At 38.2% G+C, this 21,673-nt stretch overlaps 1 protein-coding gene across 2 annotated transcripts in view; it reads left to right on the forward strand.

The window, feature by feature from the left end:
• Window positions 1–21,673, forward strand: part of LOC126237025 (fat-like cadherin-related tumor suppressor homolog) — a 363,960-nt gene that overhangs the window by 296,654 nt on the left and 45,633 nt on the right. For both annotated transcript variants that reach the window (XM_049946768.1, XM_049946769.1), the window contains 3 exons: window positions 15,000–15,092; window positions 19,616–19,723; window positions 19,969–20,070. In XM_049946768.1, the coding sequence (XP_049802725.1) occupies window positions 15,000–15,092; window positions 19,616–19,723; window positions 19,969–20,070 (303 nt within the window). The remainder of the gene's footprint in view (window positions 1–14,999; window positions 15,093–19,615; window positions 19,724–19,968; window positions 20,071–21,673) is intronic.

A 21,673-nucleotide genomic window follows, 5' to 3' on the forward strand; every position in this document is an offset into this window, starting at 1 on the left:
TATCAGTTCAGCATTGCTCGTATCAGTTGTGCTTATGATGAATATCACTTAATTGGTTAAATATAAGAATATTGCATGGAACGTGTTAGATATATAATTCAGTCATGTCTCACTCGTGTAAATACATAAAGTAATTCTATCTCTCCCCCTAAACCCTCCCCCCCCCTCCTCTTTCAGACAAAATGCACGGTAATGTGGTATCACTCACACACTCACTCACTCACTCACTCACTCACTCACTCACTCACACACACACACACACACACACACACACACACACACACTCACACTCACACACACACACACACACACACACACACACACACACACGGTTCCCCTATTGTGTACTGTAATGGTTGTGCAGTGGTGGCTGAAGATTATTCTAAAATGTTCTCGAGCTTTTCTGGATATTCTCATCTATTAATGAATGTTTTTGAACATTTTAGAATATTTATTTATGTATCTGGCCATTTGATGTATTTCAGCTTATACATGTTGTTTCAATACATATACACACTTTGACAGTTTGATTATAAAATAAAAATTTTCTACAGCATAGAGCATTTACAGCACAAATTACAGCATAATTCATTTATGGTACTGTACAGTGTATTCAGTTTTTCACAGTAAATGACTATTGCCCTCACATTTAAATTTACATACATACATTTATATCATTTTTTGAATTGGATGGTGGTTACTTCTTGTTACATTTTTGAGTTTTCCTTGCAATAATCAGTAAATTCATTTACAGAAAAAAATGGAAAGGTATTAATGTTCTTTACTTTGCTGATGCTGTTTGGAAGGCACTTGAATAAGTACATTCCCCTGTTGTGCTCTGTCCATGTTAATTTAGCATCAAGGTGAAGACTCAGAAATCTTACACATGGTACTTATTCAAGGTTGTATTTCTTAATTTGTGATACTACCTCGGTATCTTCTGGTCGATTGTTTTTGAATTTTATGATTTATATATAATCAGTTTATTATCTCTAACCCAGTTTTCTAGTCTGTATAATACACTTTCAGCTCCATTTGTAGCTTATTCTATATCCATTCCCTTAATTTAAATGTTTGTGTCATCCACAAATAGTATTGATTTTTATTGAATTTCTTCTAGTAGGGCTGATCAGTTACTATTACTTTATAGTTATCTGCCTTTATGTTGGTGACCATATAATCTATAGTAAAAGCACTGTTTGTGGCATTTCTTATATAGTCACTGATTGCATTATGTAAATTGTATGAGACAAGGAGTTGAGCAGAGATCCTCTTTCAGTCTCAGTACCTTACTGTAAGCAATGTTGAAGTTGCTGCACAGTACAATTTTGTTGTTTCCTTTACAGCTAGTTGTCTTATTTAACACACTATCTAATTTATTTAAAATGATTTGACACTACTGTCACATGAATGGTAGACTTTGATGATATATTTGTATTTTGAATTAAAATATCAAGTGCCAAACACTCAGTACTGTATTTTTCTAGATCAGCTCTGGTATTTGTAATTTTTTTTTCACGTATATGAGTTGCGCCCATTTCTGTAATGGCCTACAAAAGTGTAATGCTACTGAATAGTTGTATAGATTATGCAGAGGTATTTCCTGCTCATGGAGCCAGTGTTTTGTGAAACACACCACTGTCAGGCTATCGTCATCACTCAGTAGTGTTTCTACACATACAAATTTACTTCTTAAGGACTGAATATTTTGGTGCATATTAACAGATCCCTTTTGGTGATTTTCACATTGGTATTTTCCTGTTTTGAGTTCGTATAAAAGATGTCTGTCTCGGCTATCAAGATAAACTATTTTTTTTGCACTGTTTTCATGTAAGCGCATTGTTCAGATTTCTTATTTGTAGTGTTTTGTAATCTTTCTGTATTGAGTGCGCCTTATCATGTTTTTCATTATTTGTGCATACCTGGAACAAATCTTTTCATTGTCTAATCTGTTGAAATGCAACCCATGGATATTAAAATGAAACCTTGTTAGCTCTCTCATTTGCAAAATTGAAAGTTGTCCCACATTTGTTGAAAGTGGAGTTACCTACAGAGAAGACATGTATTCTATTAAATAAATTAATACCCTCATTTATCTCTGGTTTGTTATACCTGTCTGATACTGTACTTAAAATTATTGTCTTATGGCTAACTGGAGAAAGTATTGTGACTGCGCTGTTCATAATACCGCTATAGCTTGGTGTCCTTGATGTCATTTCTTCCCACCAAAACTATTACTGTATCATTTTGATCAAAGTCTTCAGCCACTTTTGTTACATTTTTTATCACCTCATATAATGATGCACAGTGTGTGTGTCATCTAGTTCAGAGCTAATCAAATCAATACCATCCATGACTCTCTGTTAGCACAAGTACTCTTTTCTCCATGTCTCGAATGATTCTTTTTGGTTCTTCTGTGGAGAGGGTGCATTTTTCAGTGTGAACACAATCTGAAATGTTTGTTTTGATAGGTGCCACAGCAGCATATCACATCTGTGTGCTTTACTTTTGATTTGTTTCATACTATCCTTGCTATGATCACTAATTGTGTACAGCTCTAAGTGATTATCAAGGTTTTTTAATCACCATTTCTTTGTTTGGCGCACTCACACTATAGCATGCTCTATTTCATGTACTGATGCATTTTCTGTGTGTGTCGAGTTGGTCTGTTTACATGCAGAATGTGACGGTGTTGGACTTGAATCACGCACAACTCATGACTGCATATTTTTACTGTCTGCTATTGACACTTGATTTATAGCACAGTTTACATCTAGATTTCTTTTCTTAGTTCTCTTTTCCAGTGAACACCACTTCTTGTTTACAGTTGGAACTTGGGTAACAAGATCATAGTCTGGGTGTTTACTATTTATTTTCCATTCTACACCTTACACTTCACTTCAAGTTCTTGATATTTCATCAACAGTTTATTGTATTTTATGTTGTGTTGCACTATTACTTTCCTCAGAGATGCAATTTTGCATATGTATCATATTCATTTTGAATTCTGTAGTATGTACAATGCAGATCTTGAATCTTATGTAGTATAGCTTGGACACCGCATGTATCACATTGATGCCTGATGAGCTGTGCAACATAGTAAAGACAGAGGAACAACTCATCAATAGCATACCTATTTATAGAGAGAAATTATATAAACAGAGAATGGTTGTGTGATCACAAAGGAAAAATACAACACCAGGGTAAGAAAAAATATTTAAACAATTGATGAAATGATGAACAAGACAAAGGCATATACTTCCCAAAATACTTTGTGTAGTTAATTATAAACCCAATTCCTTTTCTTCCTTTCATATAATTTTCAATGGGCCTACCTCCTGTAACAATCAGACCACTAAAAGACATAATGTACATATAATGTTAGTTCTGCCTTGCCTCTTAAATCATTATCCTATAATGAAAATAACTGATATTAATTGAAATTGTTGTTTATTTGCATATCTGGTTGAACAGACATTGTTGATGATAGATAGCTGTCCGAAATTACTTCGAAAAAAGTTTGCTGATTGCAAGTAACTTGGCTTCAGCTGTGTTAGATATAGATGTGAGGATTTATGCCAGACCAGGACTTCAACCTGGATTTCCTGCTTATTGTGAGTGATTGCCTTAATCATTAGGCTATCCATGCACACTTCTCAAACTGACCCAAGCTTCCATATGTCACACAGTCTACATTCCTACACCACAGCCTCCGACATTCATCACCAAATGCTTGCATCTGTACTCGGTATTCCTGAACCAGTGAGAATAACACTATGAGAAATCGAGAACTATGGTGCTATCGTCTTTTGTCTGCCTTGAAATTTAATATTTACTTGCATGTCTGGATGAACAGATATTGTTGATGATGACAATGAATGTAGGATTCTATGGTGTGGGGATGTATAGACAGTGCAACATATGGAAGGTTGGGCCAGTCTGTGAGGCATGCACAGATAGCCTAATGGTTAAGGCAACCACTCATGACAAGTGGGAAATCTGAGTTTGAGTCCTGGTCTGCCACAAATTTTCATATGTCTCTAGTGGGGAGTACATCCATACTATACACTGCTAAGGCAAAGTTATTCATAGTCAGTGAATTTACTTTAAAGTCAAATTGCTGTTGTTACTTAGGTTTTTTAGTATAAAGAAAACAAGTGAAATTTGTCTTTTAACTTGTCTATTGTGGGGCGGCGGTTAGAATTATTTTTACTGTTGTATAAATGTTTGAATGTAAAATCAGTTCCTGGCATTTAGAATATTATTTATGCTGTCTTTCGCTGTTCTCAACACTGGCTCTCTAATTACACTTTAGCAACCAGAAAGTGATTTAGCAAAACGTGAAGCCTGTAATTAGAATTCCTAGTGCCCACTTCATCTGAGAATACAATTATAGCTGCAGCTTGTAGCTCTGAGGAATTAGGAGATTGTCCGGGATTTATAATCAAAAACGATTTTCCAAAATAGTTGAGTATATTCTGAAAGTCACAAATGAAAAACACAAGTATCCATACAACCTAACTAACAGAGCAGTTCAGAGTCTAACGTGCTGATGTAACTATAAATGTCCGAATTAAATGTTAAAATGAATGCTCGCCATAATTTGATGATAATATTTCATCAAACGCCACGCTAAATAATGGTAGAACGTCTGTCCCGCGACGGCACGTGAAAATACGACAATACGCAAACTGAAGATCGATAATTAAAGTCAACCCAGAATTAACACTTCACTCGCAAGTGATTTCATGGTTACGCGTATCTCGAGTAACTTAATACGGCATCCGAGGCTGTCTGTAGCAGTGATACAGACGCGACGCGACTCCCGACACAGATGGCGTGTTATTCAGCATCTGGAGAGAACCGGGGCCTTGCTTCCTCGCGCAGCGTTCTTATATATAAAGCCGCGGTGCGGACGGCTGAGGGAACGCCTGATCAAATCGGCTCTCCCGACTAGCCGCTGGGCTAGTAAGGCACCACTTTAAGTTACCTAATAAATCATAGCTTCTCTTGCTGATGGCCGATGAAGCTCTTAATTTAAATGTGCATTCAGCATGCAGTTAAGTATTGATAATAAAATTTTGACGTGGCTAAGTTAAATATTTTGGGCGAGAGAATTAATTTAATTACACTGCACGCAGTAGACGAGCTCTGAGCTGACACTTTGGAGATACGCTATAGCTATGAAGATGTGAAAAGTTTCATTTGAATACCTATAAAATTATAGTGATAGCGTATCTCCAAAGTGTCAGTTTAGAGCTCGTCTACTGCGTGCAGTGTAATTAAATTAATTCTCTCGCCCAAAATATTTAACTTAGCCACGTCAAAATTTTATTATCAATACTTAACTGCGTGCTGAATGCACATTTAAATTAAGAGCTTCATCGGCCATCAGCAAGAGAAGCTATGATTTATTAGGTAACTTAAAGTGGTGCCTTACTAGCCCAGCGGCTAGTCGGGAGAGCCGATTTGATCAGGCGTTCCCTCAGCCGTCCGCACCGTGGCTTTATATATAAGAACGCTGCGCGAGGAAGCAAGGCCCCGGTTCTCTCCAGATGCTGAATAACACGCCATCTGTGTCGGGAGTCACGTCGCGGCGGTATCACTGCTACAGCCAGCCTCGGATGCCGTATTAAGTTACTCGAGATACGCGTAACCATGAAATCACTTGCGAGTGAAGTGTTAATTCTGGGTTGACTTTAATTATCGATCTTCAGTTTGCGTATTGTCGTATTTTCACGTGCCGTCGCGGGACAGACATTCTACCATTATTTAGCGTGGCGTTTGATGAAATATTATCATCAAATTATGGCGAGCATTCATTTTAACATTTAATTCGGACATTTATAGCTACATCAGCGCGTTAGACTCTGAACTGCTCTGTTAGTTAGGTTGTATGGATACTTGTGTTTTTCATCTGTGACTTTCAGAATATACTCAACTATTTTGGAAAATCGTTTTTGATTATAAATCCCGGACAATCTCCTAATTCCTCAGAGCTACAAGCTGCAGCTATAATTGTATTCTCAGATGAAGTGGGCACTAGGAATTCTAATTACAGGCTTCACGTTTTGCTAAATCACTTTCTGGTTGCTAAAGTGTAATTAGAGAGCCAGTGTTGAGAACGGCGAAAGACAGCATAAATAATATTCTAAATGCCAGGAACTGATTTTACATTCAAACATTTATACAACAGTAAAAATAATTCTAACCGCCGCCCCACACTATCATGCCACTAGATTTGATAACATGAAGTGTGTATATGCCTCCTACCACTCCACCATCCAGTATTGACATTTATTCTATTAATTGAATGAAATAGAATACTCAACAGAAATGACAGGCTTGACAAACAGACAAACAATTTTTTAAACCTATATTAATATAACAATGTTTGGTGACATGAGTAATGTATCTGATGGTGCCACTAATATTACACAGTATGTTGATAGGGCACCTTCTTGTTACAGCTAGGCAGTGAGGATTACTATTACTGGAAGACATCCTTGAAGAGTCTCTCTCCCCAGTCAGTCTTCTGAGTAGTTCAATGCAGCCCACCACAAATTCCTTTTCTGTGCCAACATCTTCATCTCGATCAGCATTTGCACCCTAAGTCCACAGTTATTTATTGGATGTATTCCAATCTCTGTCTTCACCTACCCCTCTACAGCACCCTCTTGTACACGTGTCTCAATATAGATCCCTATCATACTGCCCATTCTTCTTTTCAGTTTTTTCAGTATGTTCTTTTCTTTGCCGATTGTACAGAGAACCTCCTCATTCCTTACCTCATCAGTCTATCTAATATCAAACATTGTTCTATATCACCACATAAAAATACTTCAGTTCTCTTTTTTTCTTGTATTCCTCCAGTCTGTGATTCATTGCCATACTTTCTGTGCTCCAAACATACATTCTCAGAAATTTCTTCTTCAGATTAATACCAGTGTTTAATATTAGCTGAGTTTTCTCAACCAGGAAAGCCTTCTTTGCCTGTGCTAATCTGCTTTTTGTGTCCTCCTCCTTCTTTGTCCATCATGTGTTGTTTCTCTTCCAAGAAAGCAAAATTCCTTAATTTTTTTCTACTTTGTGGTCCCAAATTTTGGTAGCTTTTTTACTAATTTGCATTACAGAAGTATGATAACGATGACTGGTACTTACAATTTTACGTTAGCTAAGGACGTTATTAATACTGATAATTTATCCGTTGCCGTTGTATGCCGATTGGCACATGCTTCTCGGCACGAGCACCACCTGCCCTGTTTTCAGAGTAATTACGCTCGCCGATTACACTCAGTTGGTTGAGAGCTCTGCAAGATCCATGAGCTATTTTATATTTACGTGACAAACCCTAATTCTAGGGCTATATTTTATTTTTGACACATGGATCTATGCCGACAATTGTAAAAACGGCAATGGTACATTAGTCCTTACTAATGTAAAATTGTAAGTACCAGTCGTTATCATACTTCTGTAATGCAAGAGTTCTCTAATTTGTGTTAAAATTTATTCTTGGCTTAAAAGTTTCATACTTTTCTAATGTAAACTATGATGTTCATTGTCCTTAGGCTACCTTCTGAAGAAGACAAATTTATATTTGTCAAAACCTAGGTAAAGAATTTCTTTATCCATTGCAACTGGTCGGTTATTTATAATTTTATTACACGAAACCGTTGCTGTTGTGCAGCTATGTTTAAAATATTGATCTACTGTGTAGATTTTTAATAGCTTGGATGCAAGAGCCATTAAGCTGATTGATTGTATGATAGTTCTCACAATTATCTGCCCTCACTATATTTGCTATTGTAGGGATGATATTTTTCCAAAAGTCTGATGGTATGTCTCCAGACTAGCAGATATGTACACCCACTAGAATAATCACCAATTGCCACTTCCCTCAGTGATTTCAGAAATTCTTGAGAAATGTTGCCTATCCATTTTGCCTTATTTGACCACAAGTGTTTCAGAGTTCTATTGAATGCTGACTCAGATACTGGATCACCTTTGTCTTCCATACTGAATCCCATTTCTTCCTCAATCATGTCATCAGGGAAGTAATCTCCATTGTAGAGGCCTTCAGTGTGTGCTTTCCGCCTATCTGCTCTCTCCTCTGTGCCTAACAGTTGAATTTCCAACGCACTCTCAACATTCAAACCCTTGCCTTTAATTTCACTTTGGTTGTTTTGACTTCTCTGTATGCAGAATCAATATCTATTTAAGTTATGGCAAAAGACAGAAAGTGTGTGGAGGGGAAAAGGCAGATGAAGCAACAAAAATAGTAAAGCAGTGTTTATCAGCATAGAGACCTTGATAGCCAGGGTGGCTGCTGAATTAAGAGGTGCATAGCAGTGGACATCTTACTCCTCACATCGTGTTCACACAGCCTTGAACCTTGGATTTTGTCTAGCTACTCCACTGAGTACACTTAACAGTGTAGAACATTTTTGTCAGTTAAAAGTTATAATCTGAAATGTCAAGAGAAAATTAAAATAGGACACAGTATTGCTGTAACCCCTAGTGTTGGGCAAAACAAGTAATTGGATGATTAAAGATTGTTATTCAGATATAAATTTCCCTTTTTTTTAAAAAATATTCTGATCAGGATATATTTTCTTAACATTTTATGACGTTGTAAGTTACCTTAGGAAGACTACTGTGGTCTCGCGGTTCTAGGCGCGCAGTCCGGAACCGTGCGACTGCCACGGTCGCAGGTTCAAATCCTGCCTCGGGCATGGATGTGTGTGATGTCCTTAGGTTAGTTAGGTTTAAGTAGTTCTAAGTTCTAGGGGACTAATGACCACAGCAGTTGAGTCCCATAGTGCTCAGAGCCATTTGAACCATTTTAGGAAGACTACTCTGACACAGCCAAATATTCTGATGAAACATTGCTGCATTGTATGCACAGTTAAACGTTAGCTGTCAGTTTTTTGTCACACACTGTCCCAGGTGCGGTCTGAGTGACCGCTGTATTTACATAGCCGTAAATATTGCATTCAAAAATTTCAGGGGAACAGTCCAGATTTTATCTAAAAGGTTGCATTAATACCACACAAAAAATATATTCAGATAAATTTTAAAGTTAATTTTTATGAAAAAAACCTCATTTAAGCAGAAAACTGTAGAAAATGAACATAATATTAAATGATGATGTTGATACTATGAAAACTCAAGTAATTTTCACTCCAAATTTTACTTTTTTTCTGTATTTTTACTGTTTATTATTCATAATAATAATAAAACATAAAACTCCCACAAAACATTGATAAAAAGCAAATTACACTAGTCTTCTTAGGTGTTTAGTGTCCTTCTCGGAGGTTTTCTTTGCACTTACTGGAAATTTTTGTACAGATTTCAAGTCAGGTTGGCTTCTTGCAACAATGGCAAATATAAGATGTTTTTCTCTTCTTTTTTGGATCACAGGTGGAGCATGTTTTGCTTTTTTCTAATCATTCTGCAACGATTTGTACTCTTCATCCTGCTACACCCAAAACGTGGTGAAGGATCTATGAAGTTCACGGGGTGCATGATACTTGTTTTCTCGCTTTTTATCTGTGGTGTTACCAATGTGTTTAAAGCTTCTTCAACGATGAAACCAGTTCACTTGAGTGTTATCTTTGTAGAAATTATGAGGACAAATGCATTCACTCCAATTATGTCCAACATACAGAAAAATAATGCCATTGTCCATCTTTGGAAGAGGCTTTGATGACCAACGATATTTGTTTTGACCTAATGTATGTCTAGCAGAACCTTTAGCTAAAGATCCAGTCTCCACACTCCTGTCTTCATCACTTTGATCACTTATTTCATTCAAGGAATTCACAGGCGGCAAAATAAACTAGTCTTCACTTTCACAATGTTCCTGTTCCTATACTGTATTATGTTCACTTTCAAGTTTGTTGTCGCCATCTGGCCCAGCATCACTTCCTAACTGTCCTCATACTATTTTAAAACAATATCCTCAAAGTCAGGATCCATAACATGAGCAGTAGACGTAGATCTGGCTACTGAGTCCATAATGCCAAGACCCAAGTGCTAGCTTGAATGAAGCAGTAATAGTATAGGTCATGTCATATTCAAGGGGCTACTGGCAAAGGAATCAAAGTCAGCTTCAAGAAAGTACTTCTACACAGTTCTGTAATCTCCTACCCCACCACTATGTTTTAGCAACAGAGTAACAATAAATGCTAGTGGTCTGCGAGACCACAGCTTGGATGTTTCCTAGACTGTATGTCTCTGGAAACTGTTAATACAAAGCAAGACAATTTTATAGCAACAAATTAGTTGTATTAAAAAAAATACTAATATTATAAATGCAAGAGGTATGGGATAGCTTGAATGCTGAGAAAGAACATGGGCTACTTTAGTCAGTGTGTAGCACAACATAGTTATTGGTTTGAAGAACATGACATGAAATATGGAACAATAATTACTCCTTGAGAAAGCTATTTAACTTTGACCTTTGAACTTAATCATATTTGTGAAAAGACTTTTATTGTTTGATATGTTCCACATAATATGATTCAATGTAATCAGTACAATGCTTATTGAATTCTCAATGTGTTTAATCCATACTTTCATACTAATACCAGTATTGTTAAATGCGAAAGTAGTTCTGTCTGTCAAGTTTTCATGACTCCACCACTGTACTGATTCCGATGAAATTTTGTGTAGAGATAGTTTGAACCCTGAGAAAGAGCATAGGCTACTTTAGAAAGTTGTGTTAATTTTGGTATTATTAACATTTTTAAATATGGTATACATGATGGGGATGCAGACAATGCTGGCATGATGGTAAGTGACTCTTAGTATTTCTAGATTATTCCATGACAGTGCATATCCAGACAGTTTTAGTGGAGATATAACAGTAAAATCAGATGGTAAGCCTGAGAACCATATTAAAACTATTACTCTAAGCCTCACAAATGCAAGTTGGATTTAGCACATGGCTTTAAGAGAGCTCAAGCCAAGAGAGTTTTGGAATCCAACAAACCTCAGAGCCATCTCATATCTGCCAGAACGTGGATGCAGAACATCAGACTGCCTTAAAAGCTGCAGAGACAGCAGAACTTCCACAAGCCCGTCAAATTTTAGACACTGAGCATCATGAGTCTCTTATAGCTTCCAAGACGATTGAAGTCTCACAACGACAGCATCATTTAAAGGCTGCATGACAAACAGCTAGGCTTTAGAGGACAAATGTAAGGATGTAGAGGCATATCTCACTAGGGGTAAGATAGATACTGCCTACAGGAAAATTAGAGAGACTTTTGGAGAAAAGAGAACCACTTCTATGAATATCAAGATCTCAGATGGAAACCCAGTTCTAAGCAAAGAGGGGAAAGCAGAAAGGTGGAAGGAGTATATAGAGGGTCTATACAAGGGCGATGTACTTGAGGACAATATTATGGAAATGGAAGAGGATGTAGATGAAGATGAAATGGGAGATGCGATACTGCGTGAAGAGTTTGACAGAACACTGAAAGACCTAATCCAAGACAAGGCCCCGGGAGTAGACAACATTCCATTAGAACTACTGATAGCCTGGGGAGAACCAGCCCTGACAAAACTGCACCATCTGGTGAGCAAGATGTATGAGACAGGCGAAATAGCCTCAGACTTCAAGAAGAATATAATAATTCCAATCCCAAAGAAAGCAGGTGTTAACAGATGTGAAAATTACGGAACTATTAGTTTAATGAGCCACAGCTGCAAAATACTAACGCGAATTCTTTACAGACGAATGGCAAAACTGGTAGAAGCCGACCTTGGGGAAGATCAGTTTGGATTCCGTAGAAATGTTGGAACACGTGAGGCAATACTGACCTTAAGACTTATCTTAGAAGAAAGATTAAGGAAAGGCAAACCTACATTTCTAGCATTTGTAGACATAGAGAAAGCTTTTAACAATGTTGAGTGGAATACTCTTTTAAAATTCTGAAGGTGGCAGGGGTAAAATACAGGGAGCGGAAGGCTGTTTACAATTTGTACAGAAACCAGATGGCAGTTATAAGAGTCGAGGGGTATGAAAGGGAAACAGTTGTTGGGAAGGGAGTGAGACAGGGTTGTAGCTTATCCCCGATGTTATTCAATCTGTATATTGAGCAAGCAATAAAGGAAACAAAAGAAAAATTCAGAGTAGGAATTAAAATCCATGGAGAAGAAATAAAGACTTTGAGGTTCGCTGATGACATTGTAATTCTGTCAGAGACAGCAAAGGACCTGGAAGAGCAGTAGAATGGAATGGACAGTGCCTTGAAAGGAGGGTATAAGAGGAACATCAACAAAAGCAAAACGAGGATAATGGAATGTAGTCGAATTAAATCAGGTGATGCTGAGGGAATTAGATTAGGAAATGAGATGCTTAAAGTAGTAAATGAGTTTTGCTATTTGGGGAGCAAAAAACTGATGATGGTCGAAGTAGAGGATATAAAATGCAGACTGGCAAAGGCAAGGAAAGCATTTGTGAAGAAGAGAAACTTGTTAACATCGAGTATAGCTTTAAGTGTCAGGAAGTCATTTCTGAAAGTATTTGTATGGAGTGTGGCCATGTATGGAAGTGAAACATGGACGAGAAGAGAATAGAAGCTTTCGAAATGTGGTACTACAGAAGAATGCTGAAGATTAGATGGGTAGATCACATAACTAATGTTGAGGTATTGAATAGAATTAGGGAGAAGAGAAATTTGTGGTACACCTTGACTAGAAGAAGGGATCGGTTGGTAAGACACGTTCTGAGACCTCATGGGATCACCAATTTAGTAGTGGAGGGCAACATGGATAGAGGGAGACCAAGAGATGAATACACTAAGCAGATTCGGAAGACTGTAGGTTGCAGTAGGTACTGGGAGATGAAGGAGCTTGCACAGGATAGAGTAGCATGGAGAGCTGCATCAAACCAGTCTGTGGACTGAAGACCACAACAACATGACAAACAGAGCTGTACCTTTATATGTGGAATGTGGGGGGGCTTTTAGTGAGGCTGCATTTTGATTACAATGTATGAATTGACCATGTTAATCATAAATTAGTCTTCATAGCGAGTGGATCAGAAATGCAGGCACCATAATGCATTAAAATGAAAGGACAAAACGGTTGGTATGTCTTGCTCTGGTGGCAAAATATCACATCCAGCTCTAGGTGAGCCAGAGGAATCCCTAAAATCTCCACTTCTGCATGACTGTAATGAATCAAGGCAGTCTTTATATATATAATTAGAAAATATGATGCATACTTCGAGATTCGACATACAGGAAAATAATAGAAACACATTCATTATGTATCAGCACTGCATTCATTTTTTATACATACGTCTCTACACCATTACATACACAGACATCTCGAAAAATTACTGGCTTGCTTAGTCACCATCACTCATAATAACAAAACTACTGATATGCAAGTGAAGCAGTAGCTAACAGCTAATACCATACTAAAGGATGTAAAAATTCATTGTTATGAAAAAGAAAGAACAAAAATTAGCTTGCATAATTCTAAGTAAATGACAACCCATGATACTCTTAAATTACTGCACTATTGACTTTTGAAAAGCATTTGACTCAGTACCACACCTACACTTATTATTGAAAATATGATCGTATGGGGTACCAAGCAGATTTTGTGACTAGATTGAATATTTATTGGTAGGTAGTACACAGCATGCTATCTTCAATGTAGACTCAACAGGTATGGAAGTAAGTTCAGTAGTGTTCCAGGGAAGTGCATTGGGACCCTTGCTGTTCATGTTGTATATATGAATAAATGACTCTGCAGACCATTAGCAGTAACCTCAGATTTCTTGCAGATGATTTGGATGAATATATAAGGGGCATTCAAAAAGAAGTGAGCCAGAGGCATAATTACAGAAACCGGTACCTGTATTTTAGAAGTATTGAACCTGGCTATTGAGACATTTATCCCACTGTGGCACAAGGCACTGAATGGCTGTCTCATAAAATTCCTGGGGCTGCGATGTTAACCAGTTCTGCACATACAGCTGGACGTCGTCGTCCACACGAGTGCAGGAAAGGCTACACTGATGTTCTTCTTTGAGCAAGATGGCCCCCTTCTGATTTACTTCCTGCAGTGTGGGACAACAGTGAATGCCCAGAATTACTCACAAACCTTGAGCACCCTTCACCAAGTGATCAAATCAAAACGACCAGGCAATCTGACTCGTGGGGTCATTCTGCTCCATGGCAATGCAATGCCTCATATGGCCAACACAGTTGTGGCACTCTTGCAGAAATTCAAATGAGAGGTTCTCAGCCATTCTCCATACAGTCCAGACCTCTCCCCCTATGATTATGTCATTTTTGGTCCCCTCAAAAAGGCTCTAAGGGGCAAACGATTCACCTTGGATGACGAAGTCCAACTGTATGTGTGGAACTGGTTAACATTGCAGCCCTGGGAATTTTATGAGACAGCCATTCACTACCTTATGTCACAGTGGGACAAGTGTCGCAACAGTCAGGGTCAATACTTCTAACATACAGGTACCGGTTTCTGTAATTATGCCTCTGGCTTGTTTCTTTTTAACATCCCTTATACTACCAATGAGCCACAGTTGGAACTGGCTAACTTGTACAGATATGTCGGTGTAATAATTTGTTGGGATATGAAATGGAATGACCATGTAGGCTCAGTTGTGAATACAGCAGATGACAGACTTTGGTTCATTGGTAGAATACCTATTTCAGTAATATAATCCAGTATAATGCCCAAGAGCATCAATAATATTTACATCAGGAAAGCTTTAGAGAGCACAGTGACCTTAGAGACAAAAACAGGAAATTAGTGATCTTGTAATGCCACTCTTCCTCCTATTGATTATGCTTTATTGACTTCACATTATTGCCAACTGCTAATATTTGTGTGATTTTTCCCTTGCACATTTTCCTTACAGTTAAACATTGGTAGAAATCAGTATATTGCTGTTAATAATAGACTGTATGCATGTTAAAAAATAATATATATTTCATTACCACTCTCTTTTACAGGGATTTGTAATTCCGGTAAACATCAGAGTTACAGATGTTAATGATAACACACCTCAGTTCATTAACGCACCTTACATACTCAACATATCAGAGGTATATTATTTCTTTGTATTACTTGTATCTTCACATTGATAAAAGAATCAAGCTCACTGCAAATATTCCATTAGTAACTCATTGTTGTACTACAGTGAATTAAATTACTTGGAGTAAGAAATGTTGCTCATTGTGTACATCACCCCAGTCTGAGAGTCACACATTTCTTTATTTCAGTTCATAGTAGTAGATCTTAATGTGGTTGTTTATATAATTACATGTGCACAGAATACAACCTAGTACAAGGCTTCATTTATTTAAAACATTTCTTGTACCAAATAAAGTTAGTAGTATTAACATGTTAAACTCGAATGGAATACACGCAGTAGGTATCCTATAAACAGAGTTACTCACTGAAAACATGATATTGTTGAAAGATATTTAAGTAAAAAGGCATTTACTTGACTAAAATGACTATTAATTTCTACTGATTTCCGTTATTTCAAATAAAATATCCATGCAGCTCTTGGGCTATGGATTTATGCAGTATAAAACTTATACCAAAATAAATTAAGACAAAATTGTGTCTGACAAACTGCCTATTGGCTTCTGTCTCGGGTTCTTCGGCCGACGTTCATCTAATGATTTTTCTGACGTTTCGCCAGCACGAGTGGCTGGCATTGTCAAAGCTTCACCCTCCATTGCCAGTGGTGAACTGGAGCCGAGCTCGCGGGCGCAGACTATATGTACCTGGCGCGCCAACGTCCGAGGGCTTCTCCGCGGTCATTTCCGGTGCGGTTCTCCTCTTGCTACCTGCGACGGTCGTTCGCTGCAGTACGGGAAGCCAGGATCCGTTGACCTTAAGGCTTTCCTCTTTCTTGTTCAAACTGTTCGCGTGTTTTTGTATTTCTACAGCTTCTCTGAACAAGCGCGTGTGATAGTGGTTCTCTACAGCCAGAACTTCCGTGTCGGCGAATTTTATTACGTGGTCGGTCTCATTCAGTGCGTGTTCTGCCACGGCCGATTTCTCCACCTGCCCCAACCTGCAATGTCGCTTATGCTCCTTGATCCTGGTGTTAATGGATCGTCCAGTCATCCCGACATAAACTTTTCCGCATGTGCATGGTATGCGGTATATTCCCGACATTGAAAGTGGGTCTCTTTTCTCCTTCGCCGATCTAAGACACTCTTTGATCTTCCTTGTCGGTTTGAAGATCGTCTTTACGCCATGTTTGCGCAATATACGGCCGATTCTGTCCGTCACTCTGGGAATGTATGGCAGAAAGGCCGTACCCGACATTTCTTTTTCTGGTTCCTTACTTCGCCGAGTGTTTGGCTCAGTTACACTTCTAATATAATTTGTGGAGTACCCATTGCTCCTCAGGACTGTTTCCAGGTGTTGCATTTCTCGTTTGAGGTGTTGCGGCTCACATATTCGTCCTGCTCTCGTTACGAGCGTACTAATCATGCCCCTTTTCTGGCTCGGGTGGTGGTTTGACAGTTTGTGCAGGTATCGGTCCGTGTGAGTCGGTTTTCGATACACGCTGTGTCCCAGGTTTTCGCCGTCCCTTGTGACCAGCACATCTAGAAATGGCAGTTTCTTGTCCTTTTCTACTTCCATGGTAAATGTTATGTTGGCATGGAGGCTGTTCAAGTGTCTTAGGAAGTCACCGAGCTGTTCTTCACCATGGCTCCACACCACGAAAGTATCATCGACGTACCTGTACCACACCTTAGGTTTGCAAGTGGCCGAGTCCAGTGCCTGTGCTTCGAATTGTTCCATGAAGAAGTTGGCCACCACTGGACTGAGAGGGCTACCCATGGCGACTCCTTCCAGCTGTTCGTAGAAATCGCCATTCCACGTGAAATAGCTCGTAGTGAGACAAGCATGGAAGAGCTTTCTGATGTCTAGCGGGAAAATGAAACCGATGTGCTCCAGAGCATCACTGAGTGGCACTTTCGTAAATAACGAAACAACATCAAAGCTGACCAGGATGTCGTTTGGTGCAAGTTTCAGTTTCTTCAGCTTCTCAATGAAATGTCCTGAGTCCTTAATGTATGTGTCGGTCTTCCCCACGTGTGGTTGGAGCAGAGAGGCCAAGTGTTTTGCCAGCTTATATGTCGGTGATCCAGGAGCGCTAACGATCGGTCTCAGTGGAACGTTGTTCTTATGGATCTTGGGTAATCCATACAGCCGAGGTGGTAGGGCTTCTGTGTTGCGCAGGTTTCTCTGTATGTCCGCCGACAGAGAAGACGCCCTGATCAATCGATTCGTATTCCGTGTGATACGTTGCGTCGGATCTGCGCTTAGTTTTCGGTACGTCGTCGGATCTAATATAAATAAAATTCGCCGACACGGAAGTTCTGGCTGTAGAGAACCACTATCACACGCGCTTGTTCAGAGAAGCTGTAGAAATACAAAAACACGCGAACAGTTTGAACAAGAAAGAGGAAAGCCTTAAGGTCAACGGATCCTGGCTTCCCGTACTGCAGCGAACGACCGTCGCAGGTAGCAAGAGGAGAACCGCACCGGAAATGACCGCTGAGAAGCCCTCGGACGTTGGCGCGCCAGGTACATATAGTCTGCGCCCGCGAGCTCAGCTCCAGTTCACCACCGGCAATGGAGGGTGAAGCTTTGACAATGCCAGCCACTCGTGCTGGCGAAACGTCAGAAAAATCATTAGATGAACGTCGGCCGAAGAACCCGAGACAGAAGCCAATAGGCAGTTTGTCAACAAGTGGCCACGAAAGCCTCAACAATTTTGTAAAATTGTGTCTGCAATAAATAAATTCAAATAGTGCATATGAAAGTGTTCAATACTAGGCTCATACAAAAGGAAAGACTATTGCTGTAAATGGATAAACTAAATAGAACTCCAGTAGTGTTGCCTGAATGCAGAAAAATGAAGCTCACTTTTTTCTTTAACTAGAATAATTTCAATGCTAATATAAATAATTTCAGAAATTTTTATCAATATTTGCCAACCACTGTTCTTTAACCTAGGGTTCTAAAGAGGACAAATTTATTTGAGTCTTTGTGTACCATAGATCTTGAATAGTAATTACATCCATGAATGTCCATCATGTTGCATATGTACACTGTTTTAATAAGTGTTGTGACTCACACAATAATTTCATGACTTAACATTTATAATGAATATGAATATGACCAGTCACATAAGTAGCTAACTGACTACATTGCTCTGGCTGACTACGTTATGCTGATACTGTAATTAGACTGAGCTGATAGTTCTCGACATAGAATACTTTAAATACAGCACAAATAAACAAAATGAAGCACTTAAAAGTGGTAAGTGGTTGCTGTTAATTACAGTATATTTCAGCCTTTTATTGCAGTTTTCAGTTATCACAATTTTTGTAATTTGTTGTAAAAATGTCCTTGAAAATTACTGCCTCTATCACAGATTTCATCATCTTCTAATAAATACAACTGGGACACATAAGTTGGTAACACATCATTTGTATGAAGGTGTTTTATTTCTGCTACTGATTATTCAGCAATAATGAGGCTGAAACATGTAAATAGTACATTTAATGTTGGAACCTCTTGTTTGGAATATCAACAATATTAGTAAAAAGCAGACAATGGATGCTCCAGCTGGGAATATCAGTAATGTAGGAAAAGATAGCTCACTGTTTACTGTAAAGGTGACACATTAAATTGCAGACAGGCATAAGTTTTTGGCTACAGCCTTCATCAGAAAAAGAGAAACACACATCATTCATTCACACAAGCAAGCGCACTTGATGCACACATGGCCGCCAACTCTGGCAGCTCATGCCAAAATGCAGAAAGCTTATATGTAACTGAATTTTAATTGTACCTGTCTGAAACTTAATGTGCCATCTGTACGGTAACTAGCAATCTATCTTTTCCTACATTGTTAATATTAGGGAAAAGGATAGATTGCTACTCACCATAAAGATAACTCATCGCATTGCAGATAGGCACAATAAAAAGACTGTTACACATTTAGCTTTTGGGTAAAGGCTTCTTCGTATGAGAAAAGCACCCCCCCCCCCCTCCCCCGCCACACACACACACACACGTATATACAAATAAGCACACCTCACTCACGTGTGTGTGAGCTGTGCTTGCTTGTGTGCACGTTGGTGATTCTTCTGAAAAACATGGAATTCTCAAGGAATCGTAGGAATTTTAGAGTTCTTGGGAAATTCTGTGTTCTTAAATTAACATTGTAATTTAATTTTATTGAGTTTTATAAATCAAATTTTAAAATACATAATAGTTCAAAGTGTTTTAATTATTTGAATATTAGTCCTTACAAATTATTGTGTGTGCCTTGTTTTCTGAAGAAGTCTTTTTGTTTTGTCTGTCTGCAACTACACATATCATCTTTATGGTAAGTAGCAGTCATCCTTTTCCTAGATAATACATTGATATTTATATGACTAGTGTCTTTTTATGCCTAGTTACAATAAAGTTGAAACTAGAGCAACAGAAATGTGTAATAAGTTTCTTGTATTCCTTTTGGATAAAAGGTTATATATTGCCTTGCCATTATCTAAAGCTATCTATTGAGGAAAAAATTATGTCTCAGGTTACTGTTGTTGGCACAAGAGTTCTGCAGGGTGTAAAAGCAATTGATGCAGACCAGCAAGGCCCTTTCTCTACAGTCCATTACTCAGTACTTCCAGGACCTCATTCGGTGAGTTAATGGATTAATTTTAGAAAATTATTTATGCCTGCAGAAAAGTCAGTCTTCACTATAATAAACTATATTAAAACTGGTTGCTTGTGTGGTATTTACTTTACTGTACATGCACAATGTATAAAAAAAAAGACTTTTTGTGCTTATTTTCTTGGCGATAGTTAACTGCATATTTAATTGGTAGGATGGCCACAGAATAAATAAAGTGTTGCAGATTCTTAATTCTGGTGTGTAATTTTCAGGACTACTTTATTTTTGTAAACCCTTTGGAAGGAACATTGTTGCTGAGGCGCCCACTGGATTATGAGACACTGTCAAATTTTACTCTCACAATAAGGGCACAGGTAAACTGGCACATTATTTATTAAACATAATCTCATAAGGATTCATATTTAACAACTCTTTTAAATATCCAGTACATTTATGAACTAATTGACAAAAATGTGTGCTTCTATCTAGAAAATAACATTCACATTTTAATTTGTTGTTCACTGACTATGTGTTCAACACTAAACTCTTTCTTGGGAAGAATGAGGTACAGATTTTGCTACAGATATAGGTACAGATATATTGATTCAGTATTTTTACCCTCAAATTTCCCAATTTTGTACAAAAATAGGCTCTTCAAATATTTAACTATCTATTTTCACAAATTCTTAGCAGAGCATTTGTTTTTAGTCTGCACAGCTTTGAGGTTAATCTTGGCTTATTGTTACAGGCACTGCTCTACACTCAATATTTTTGTTAAAAAAAATGCCACACTGAATAATTATAGACTGTCACTATTCATATTTTTTGAATGTTTATTGATCTTAATGCCACTGTTCATCTTTATACATTCCTCCACTGTCACTTCAATATCTTGTTCAGTTCTTCTGCAACATGATCTGAAACCATGGGTCACCACATGCTGTGATTGTTCCCTACCTACCTGCATATCCTGGTAAATGCTCAAGGTCTTGTAATTTGCTGTCTTGGTGAAATAGCTGAAAACTCTTTTCTGTGACTGCAAATGACTACTTTACACAGTAGTTATATTTAATTGGTTCTTTCTGCATTTGTTAGCACTGTAAACAATATGGTAGCCAGGTACAGTTTTATGTTCTTGTGTTTTTACAGAACACAAACCTAGTATCATAATCTCAGATGTGTGGCACAACAATTGGTAAAAACAATGTTGGCTTGACACAGTGGTAGCATTATGAAACGAAACAGTGCAGGAGAGCTCCTGTGAAGTTTGGAAGGTAGAAGATGAGATATTGGTGGAACTGAAGCTGTGAGGTCAACTCATGAGTCCTAATTGGGTAGCTCAGTTGCTAGAGCACTTGCCCTCAAAAGGCAAAGGTCCTGAGTTTGAGTCTCAGTACAGCATACAATTTCAATCTGCCAGGAAGTTTCATATCAGTGCACACTCCTCTGAAGAGTGAAAATTTCATTCTGGGAAGATAATGTTGCCAGTGAAGTCACATCAGTGAAAGAATCAACTAATAAACCAATCACGAATCCAGATATTAAATGGTAGCTAATCAGACATTCTTGTGGATAGTGTGCTCATAGGTGTTTAGTGAGTAATAACTGGCAGCACACTTGACACAGGTTTTTCTTGTGAGCTTTCAGACTGCGAGCTACACTCTTGAGAGATTAACATGAAAAAGTTAGCATGGTGCACAGTTCTCACAGGCTTTGTTTGTAACATTATAATAGACACTGAACAGAGATGTTGCTTGTTTACTAGGGCTTCCAGGATTGATTATTTTGGGAGGTGTCTGGCTATTTCAAGACTGACATGTGCGCAAATTCTTATTTCAGAAATTACATAACCATTTGGTAAAACATCCTGGTTCAATTGTGCTAATCTGGATGGCCTACATGCTAAGGCAGTAATGTGGTTTAGGAAATATGTTATGGATTAGGAAATCAGAAAAGTTTGTAGAACCATCTTAGGCA

The sequence above is a fragment of the Schistocerca nitens genome, chromosome 2 (assembly GCF_023898315.1).
Source record: "Schistocerca nitens isolate TAMUIC-IGC-003100 chromosome 2, iqSchNite1.1, whole genome shotgun sequence".
Classification (NCBI taxonomy): domain Eukaryota; kingdom Metazoa; phylum Arthropoda; class Insecta; order Orthoptera; family Acrididae; genus Schistocerca; species Schistocerca nitens.